The sequence below is a fragment of the Lactuca saligna genome, chromosome 7 (genome assembly GCF_052625555.1).
Source record: "Lactuca saligna cultivar CGN05327 chromosome 7, ASM5262555v1, whole genome shotgun sequence".
Lineage (NCBI taxonomy): Eukaryota > Viridiplantae > Streptophyta > Magnoliopsida > Asterales > Asteraceae > Lactuca > Lactuca saligna.
In genome coordinates, this window is record NC_136423.1 from 22083617 (window position 1) to 22092500 (window position 8884).

The 8884-nt window shown below is 35.4% G+C and overlaps 1 protein-coding gene across 1 annotated transcript in view; it reads right to left on the reverse strand.

The window, feature by feature from the left end:
• Nucleotides 1–552: 552 nt before the first annotated feature.
• LOC145006014 (homeobox-DDT domain protein RLT1-like) overlaps nucleotides 553–8884 on the reverse strand; it is a 9371-nt gene continuing 1039 nt past the window's right edge. Inside the window, exons 2-18 of the mRNA XM_078965110.1 lie at nucleotides 8599–8884; nucleotides 7897–7979; nucleotides 7521–7805; nucleotides 7102–7194; nucleotides 6362–6749; nucleotides 6065–6171; nucleotides 5702–5788; nucleotides 5459–5611; nucleotides 5115–5270; nucleotides 4592–4801; nucleotides 4143–4503; nucleotides 3397–3581; nucleotides 2867–3319; nucleotides 2238–2780; nucleotides 2032–2136; nucleotides 1665–1925; nucleotides 553–1566 (exon numbers count right to left, since the gene is read on the reverse strand). The exon at nucleotides 8599–8884 is cut by the window's right edge and continues 197 nt beyond it. Of these exons, the coding sequence (XP_078821236.1) occupies nucleotides 892–1566; nucleotides 1665–1925; nucleotides 2032–2136; nucleotides 2238–2780; nucleotides 2867–3319; nucleotides 3397–3581; nucleotides 4143–4503; nucleotides 4592–4801; nucleotides 5115–5270; nucleotides 5459–5611; nucleotides 5702–5788; nucleotides 6065–6171; nucleotides 6362–6749; nucleotides 7102–7194; nucleotides 7521–7805; nucleotides 7897–7979; nucleotides 8599–8884 (4431 nt within the window). The 3' untranslated portion in view covers nucleotides 553–891. The remainder of the gene's footprint in view (nucleotides 1567–1664; nucleotides 1926–2031; nucleotides 2137–2237; nucleotides 2781–2866; nucleotides 3320–3396; nucleotides 3582–4142; nucleotides 4504–4591; nucleotides 4802–5114; nucleotides 5271–5458; nucleotides 5612–5701; nucleotides 5789–6064; nucleotides 6172–6361; nucleotides 6750–7101; nucleotides 7195–7520; nucleotides 7806–7896; nucleotides 7980–8598) is intronic.

Consider the following 8884-nt stretch of genomic DNA (forward strand, 5'->3'; position numbering starts at 1 on the left):
GAATAACAGCTTCAAAATATTAATCACTTTTTTGAATAATAAAGCACCTACTGTAATTGGGTTTGCAATTAGGGAGAGTGAGATACACCCATAAGAAAGAAGCGGACTATAGAAATAGTCGAGGAAGACGCCAATGATCTGTGTCGTCGTCGGTGGAAGGAGTCAATGGTAGGGGTGGAAGATAACAACAATCCATGGTCAAATTCGAATTTAGATGGATCAAAGAGTGATCCATAATGGCTAGTGTTCAAAAATCAATGGCTTTAATGGATCAAATAGCTAATTCCTCTACAAAACTGATTTATCCCTCTCTTCTCTAGCTTCAAATCGTCCCAAATGATGGACGGAATACGGAATGGTAAGGGTTTAAGGCTTTTAAACTTTGGCGTTTTGGCAAAACTAGTCCCTCCCTTCCTTATTTTAGCAAAATAAACCATAACCAACTAACAAACTAGATCCCTTGGCTTTTAATTTGTCCCCATACATTAATCAATGTCCACAACAGTCGGAAATGTTAAATCAAAGATACACACATCAACTCAAACATTAACCTTTCAAGTAAATATTCTTAATTAGTTGTAATTATTTTAACTTTAGTTTACCCACAAAATTCAGGTGCTACACGTGGAGGATGAAAGCTGATGGACTTGAGGGTTTTGACTTGTATAGGCTAATACAAGACACCATCATACACAAACAAATATACAAAAAGAAAACCACAATTACAAAACGCTTTTATTTTGCTTCCTACGTGACTGATTTTCCAAAAGAAAACATGGACTAGTTATATATATGCTGCTGTATAACAACTAAAAAAAAAAACCACAAAAAAGAAGAAAGAATTTAAAAATCATATGCTACCTTCAAAAATGATATTATATTTTATGGGCTTCAATCACTAAAATCCCCCGAACCAAAAGAATCCGAATCCTCAACCTTAAAATTCCTTCCATCATCCCCATCTACATAATCATCATTCATAATCCCATCATCATCATCTTCTTCTTCTTCTTCTTCTTCAACACCTTTAAACCCTTCATCTTCGCTCATTTCCACTTCAGCCCATCTACTTTCATTATTTGCAACTCCATACCCTAAACTTTCCTCATTCCCCATCATTTCAAACTCCACCTGATGTTCCTCATCTCCTTCATCTTCACTTTCATCTTCATCTTCTTCATCTTCACTGATATGAAAATTCACAGCATCATCCGTTTCCATTTTCTCAACAGGTTCATTAACCCACTCTTCATTTTCAAAATTTCTCATCGGTTCTTCTTCTTCTTCTTCTTCAATGGTTTTTTCAATTCTTTTTCGCCTGATTGTTCTCCGACCTCTTCCATGTGCTTGTTGCTTCATGACTTGACTCATTGTGGCACTGTCTCTGAAGTTTTGCCGACTGCCAGATGCCGACATCGAACCTCCACCTGCCGCCCGTTGCCGCCACTTTCCGCCACGGTTCCGTCCACCAACGCCACCACGAGGCGGTTTAATTAATTTCCCATGGTCCGTATCAGATACGGTTTTCCCGATGTTCTTCAAGAACGTGAACTTCAATGGTGCTTTCTGTTAAAGAACCAAGGTTAAATCCGGAATTTCACACAATAATATTGTTTCTTTTGGGTTTAAATTACAAGAAGAACTTAACAGAAAGTGATACATACCTCCATTAAGATATCGTTTGATTCATCTACCAAATGGAGTTCAGCTTTTTGTTCAGGGGTGTAGGAAATTGAAGCATCAAGCTCCAAAAGCCTTAGAGTCACAGCAGCTGTTGTTTGTGGGACCCACGGAAGGACCGGGACTGAACCGGTGCCGGAAACAGCCTTTTCCGGTACACCGGAGGTTCCAAGAAGCTCCTCTGTTGTCTCAAAGTTTAATGACAGGTGGTCCCGCTTTATCACACTTTCAAACCATGTAACAATCTGCAGCCAAATTTAACTCATGTTAGTAAGTATTAACTATTAAGTCCTAATATTTTACAAATTTGCCCTTATCCAGACAACACTTAACAAGAAAAAACAAAATTACCTGAAGAAGATCCAAAGGTGACAAAGAACAATGCAACTTTGAACCCCATGCATTCCTATTGTTATCCATCCAAGAAGATTGCAATGCCTCAAAAGGAACCGAAGCCTGAAATTATAAATAAAAAAAAGGTCAAACAAGACTCGATGATAATACAAATAGAAAATATAAAATAATAATCTCTTTATGTAATCATATTATATTCATACCTCCAAGAAAGTTAATAAAGACTTAATCAATCGGATTCTCAACGGATCATTAACATCCCAATCACACAAATCATTAAAATCACCAACATTTTCCCGAATTTCTTCAGGGTAACTCAATTTACCCCCAAACGTGCTAAACGGCCTACAACACCGGGGGCAAATAGGACAATTCAAGTTCTCGAAGCAATAACACGCGTGGCAAAAATCACAAACTCCATGTAAAGGAACGCATCTTTGTTTCCCATGTGTCATTGCAGATAAATTTGATGAATACAAACATTCTTTCCACATCCATGTCTCAAGATCTTGATACCTTTTCATTGCATTCTTTTTCTCAAATTCATTCCTTCCAAGCTCAATGTTGAAAGAAGGTGATTGTTCGGTTGAATCGGAAATCAAGATATTTCGGTTTGTGTTTTTGGGGAAATTGATGTTTCTTTTGATGTTTTCTTTGAATGATGTCTCGATTTTTTGTAGCATTACATGTAAATGGGATTCGCGGGTCCCACGTGTGTCTAATGATGTCAAAAGAGCATCAAACGCCTGCATCAAGAAGAAAGAAGAAAGATTGAATAAACACCCTAAAATAACTCTTGAACATTTTCTTCAAAACAATTAATAAAGTTTACCTCTTCTGAATCGATTAGTCTCCAACAACCATTTTGTAATTCCACAAATACCCTTCCAGACCCTGGATCATTACTAGAAGTAGATGCAACAAATTGCCAATAACGGTTTCGCCTTCTATCTTGACCTAAGGGTAAAGATCTATACATATACATTTCTTCTGCTTTATGACCAATAAAAGCCTTCAATTGCAACCTTGATCTTTCAGCTGTGTTATATCCGTTATTATGAATTTGATTTTGACCCGTGGGTTGACCCACGGAACTATCTTGACCCGTTTGTAGTATCCCATCATTGACTTTATTGTCAGTGGTGGGCATCAATGGGCTTTGACCACCTTCCATTAAGGAAGAATCTTGAAATTTGGATATGAATTCTTCTTTCATGCGTTTTTTATCGAGTTGTGCTTCTGTCCACATTTGCTTTCTCACAGCAGTTGCAGCATCTAAGCGATCCTGTACAAGGGTTGTATATAAGATGACAGAAGATAAACAAAAACTTTTAAATTTTGATTTTTTTTTTTTATAATTACCTCAAGAACTACACGGATAATGTTTCCTTCATTTGCGATACCAATTAAAGCAACAAGAGCACTGAGTCGATCCTCCACACAAAGATCCGAATATTCTCCTTCAGTAAGCCCTTGAACCCATGCTTCTCCTGATATTCTTTCATCAACTTCACTACTTCCTTGATTGATACTACTCGCACCAATACCTTTAAAACCAAACAATTATGAAATCATTTCTAATTCAACAAACCATAAAACTGGAATAACTCCCTATACGACTATGTGGTAGAATAGAAGCTTTCTAGGGCTATTTTCGATAATCAGGATGAGGAGGGTATTTACGTCTTTTACACACACGAGAGATCGAGAGCAAGTCCATGTCCCGCCTTGTTCCACCTTTTTTGGATGGGGACAAAAATTGTAATTTTTGTCTCATTGACATCAGTCTGAGTCCCAGTCCAACACATGCCAAACACATACAAGGGAGTGTTTTGTCCTGTATAACAAATGGGCCCTACGGACCCATTTGTAACACAACACAAGACACAATAAAACATGTGTTTGGCTTGCATTGGACTAGGACTCAGACTGATATCAATGAGACAAAAATTACAATTTTTATCCCACCCAAAAAGGTGGAACAAGGCGGGACATGGACTCGCTCTCGATCTCTCGTATGTGCAAAAGACGAAAATACCCTTCTCGTCACGATCATCGAAAACAGCCCTAGAAAGCTAAAATCGCAGCCTTAAAGGATCAAAACTCACCGGTATTTTCATATTCTTGTTTTATATCTACATCAACCTCTTCCGTCTTAACTTCTTCAATAGCAGATGAAGTACCAAAATCATCGATTTCAGTCCCCTCAGCAACATCACATTCATAATCTTCATCTTTCTCAACATCTTCAGCATTGACCCCAGCCAAAATTCCATTTGCATAACTTTGTATCTTCTCTTTAGCAGATGAAATCACTTCCTCAGCATCTGCAGGATCCTTCCTAAATGCAGGCCTTACACAATACGTTGAAGGCGCGATTCTTTCAAACAAAATCGGGTCCCGCGATAATGCAACAGAGATTGAAGCATCTGGTGTCTTGCTTGTTGTAAGATCACGAAGTCCAGTTTTCTTCAAGAAGAAAAAAAACATAAGAATAAAGAAACAAAAAGAAGAGTTGGTAAAATATAAAGTTTATTAAAAAAGTAATAAAAAAAACCTGAATTTTTTCGGCGAGTTCCAATACGTTTAGGCCTGTGGGTCCCTCAAGACAAAGAACATGATAGGCGGCGAATTTGACTGTTCCAGGAGTCAAACGATGCCTTGACTTTCTTTGAAGAGAAACCCCTTTTTCTTGCATTAATGTAAATGCATTTTCAGCAGCTGAACCGTTTCTTAGCATTGTAATTACATCCTCATTGCCTTTACTCTGCACAAGAAAATCAAATACTAGTTAGTGACTGTTTGGTTGGATGGAATCATGGAAGGGAATGGAATGATGAAAGAATGGAATGGAATGGACAGGGTTTATATTGCAACTTTTCATTTCATTTCATAATAAGAAGAGGGAAGGAATCACATTAGTTCAAGAATGGTCCGTTTTTTCATACCAATGGAATCAACCATTCCATTCCTTCCTGGATTCCATCGTACCAAATACTACTTAATAGTCTTAGTTTTTTCATACACAATCCACAAATTTACACCACAAACAAAGATCAAATTAAAGAACATGTATGCACCTCATCATTTTCAGTCAAGCCTGAACGTTTTCCTTTATCTTTTTTCAAGTGGGGCCCAAAGCCTGCTGACAAAGCAAATTGTCTAAGTACTTCAGGCCACGTCAGCGGGTTTAGATGTTTAAGCCAATTGCGTATGTCAAATCCCCACATATATGCCTAGTAAAACACACCATTTGTCAACAACCATATTACAAAAAAAATGTTAAATACAAGAAATAGCAATATAACTTTCATTTATATGTTCATTATAGCATCCAATATTATAGCATTGTTCTTCCAAAATATTTCTTATACACATAGGTAACAAAAATGAATAAATATAAATCGATTTTATAGAAAATTACCCCTTCAACAATTTGAGGATGACCACCTTCAGGATTGGCAACCGTGTATTGATTTGTTCCGGGCCCACCTGAGGGTGTTCTTGCAACATCTTCAATATCTCTTATGATCAGCTTCAACAGAGCAATGTGAACCTCTCCTAATAATCTTGAATCCTGATAACTCAAAAAAGAAAAAAAGTTATTTAAAGGGTCTCACAAATAGAAAAGGAAGAGAATTTAAAGATTATTCTTTGTGAAACTCACGTAATCATGAAGAGCTTGAACAAATTCATCAAGGGTAAAAGGCCAAAGGCCAAGAACATCGGTAAATGTCATACAAAATCTCCAAACCTGTAACAAAATGCTAATATTTAGGGGTATATTTCTCTTTTTAAAAGGGTAGATTGCAGGAAATACAATCAACATGTTGACATTTCTTTGAACATATTTACAGCACATTTTTTTAGTGATAAGAACAATATGTAACAAATAAAAGTGCATTATCCATATTGGTAGATAATGTGAGTAAATTTTTGGTTATAAAAAATAAGGTAATGTTGCTATTATCGAGAATCATAATAAAATCAAATTTTAAAGTAACAAAAGAAATGTAAATTATGGACATACCATAAGAAGATTTCCAACATTTTCTTCTGAATCAATCCATGGATGTATTGAAAATGGCCTTTTTAATCTCACTTGAACAGACTTTGGTGGGAATACACATAAGAGATCTGAAAAAAGGATGAAACTTGATTATGTAGGAGAAAAGTAAAAATTATTCTTCAAGTATCTGCCTAAAATACCCTTTGATAATGACAAAATAGACACAACCATGTACACGAAAACAAATGTCATCAATAAGACAATGGTGATTATAGTTTATATAATAAGCATTAAGCAAAGTTGTAAGAAAATATATACCTCGAAAAGAATCAAGATTTTGTGAAGTTTCATAATCAAGTGAAACTATTGAAGTCAAGCCTTTGCTAGAAGCAGCCAATTCCAACAATTCCAATCTTTCATCTTCAATTAATTCCATTGATTCTTTAGCAATTTTTCGTGCTGCTGCCTTTTCAATGGCAGCTTTGAGTTTTATTGCTTCTCTTTCTTTTCGAAGCTCTTCTTTTTGTCTTCTTCTTTCTGCTTTCAAAGATTCCTTTTGTAAAAACTTCTCTCTCCTTTCCATTTCACGTTTTTCTTCACGTTGAAATCTTTCCTCTTGTCTTTGTTTTTCACGCATCATTCTCTCTTCTTCCTTTCGCCTCTCACGATCTTGTTTCTCCATTTCTTTCTTCATTTGCTCTTCTCTCTAATACAAGAGATTGTAAAAATATAAGACTCTATTACAATTTACAAGTCCCTAAAACAATATTAATAATTCTAACAGGGTGTTTGGATGTAATAATCAAGATTTAGTGTTTGATTATTTAGGGTTCATAGAGATTCTCACAACTATGATCATAAAAAGAACTTTGAAAGAAATGAAAGTAGACGCTATAGTATACAAATATATGGAAGGGGATTGCTATTTCTAACATTTATCCCTTTTATCTTGTTTCTTTTTTCCTTCAATATTACTGTTGATTATTTGATTCTATTTATTTAGTATCACATAATCACTTTCAAAACTCACATCCAAACACCCCCAAAGATACTTGTACCTTTCGCCTCATCAAATCTTGCTTCTCAAGCTCTTTTCGCATCCTCTTTTCATTAGATTGTTGACCTTCCCTTCCACCAACAGCATCCTCACTCTACAAGAGTAAACATAAATCAATATAAAACAAGAAATAGCAACGTACTTTGAATCTTTTTTCTTATTAAGACAATGTACTTTGAAAGAAAGAGAAAGAACATGACAAGTATTATGTATATTTCATGTTCTTGAGTCAAGGGTAGTTTTGTCTTAAAAAAAAGTTGAAGAGAAAGATAGTCAAAACTTTCCCTTAGGTCCACCTCTTTTCTCTCATTAACTAAAGAACACGAAAACTTTTATGTTTTCTCCATTTCTTTCCAAATCTATCCATTCTCTCCACTTTTTAATTTATGAAAAGATCCCAAAAACTACATTGACACATACCTTGCGTTTCCTCCACATTTGCATAACTTCTTCATTTGGTTGAATGAAATCATTATCTTTTGTAGGTGAGGATAAATGTGTCATTTCCCCTTTTTGTGTCATCAAACTAACACCCTTCAATTGTCCTTGAGAAACATAAGAAGTATGTGGCATTTGTCCATTTTGAACAACTAATCTTTGGTCACTTGAGTAACCAATTGGTGAATCATATAACCGAGAAACACCTCCATATGGTTCATGTTTAATATTAGGGCCCACAGGCTCACGAACACCACCCACCTCAGTCTACAAAAAAATTACCATTTTTTATCACAACAATGTTAAATTTTCCAATATTAAGAAGATAAAATGTTTGTAGTAAAAGTAGAGGACTTACTTTGATTGACCGAGGATCGGATTGGTCAAATAAATTTCCATCATAAGAATGTCTGTTTGTTTGTCCATGATGCTTTTTTGCAACTGTCAAAAACAAAAACAAAAAAAATATATAAAAATTAGTAGAGTTATCGATAATTAACAAGCAAGAAATCTAAAATAAAGAGAAGATAAACCATAGGTCATGAGAGCAAAGTAACTTAATATGTATATGTCATCCAACAAAAGCATACAAACTACAATACATTAGAAAAATACAAGAATGAGGTGTTAACGGGGTAACTTTCTACCCTTTAGAACTAAAGGATTTTACGGTTTTACCCCTACATTGTAAATTGACATACTCATGTTCTAATCATAATACAAAGCTTTGCATTCACTTTATCGATTTTTCATTATTTTCACCCTACAAAACACTACAAAGATTCATGATATGCACTATAATACCAAAATATGCTATCATTCTATCAACTTTTTATATGCTTACACTACCAAAACACTAAAAAGATTCATGAAATACACTATAATACAAAGAAAAACTACATTCATTCCATAAAATTAGCAAAAAACAAATGAGAAGTTTGAGAACACGATGAAAACTCGCATACACCATTCACAACAGCATAATACATCATTTCTTCAAGTACAAAAAGGCATTTTTTATAGACATTATATTTTTTTATAAACATAAATTATAAAATACCTATTGGTGTTCCAAATGCTCCAGGTGGAAGCTCTTCAAACTCCATTCCAAGAATTGGTCCATCTTCCCTCAATGGCTCACCTAATTGAACCTCAACGCATTCAATTACTCTTCTCAACATCATCTTCTTTTGTGTCACCTCATAAGCCCTGCTATGAACCAATGGTTCCTTAAACCGATTGGAATCCGATTCCGATTCCGATTCCGACCCTGATGCCGACCGAGACCGTGACCATGACTCACGGTGTGACCGAGACCGTGAACCATGGTCACTCCCACCACCACC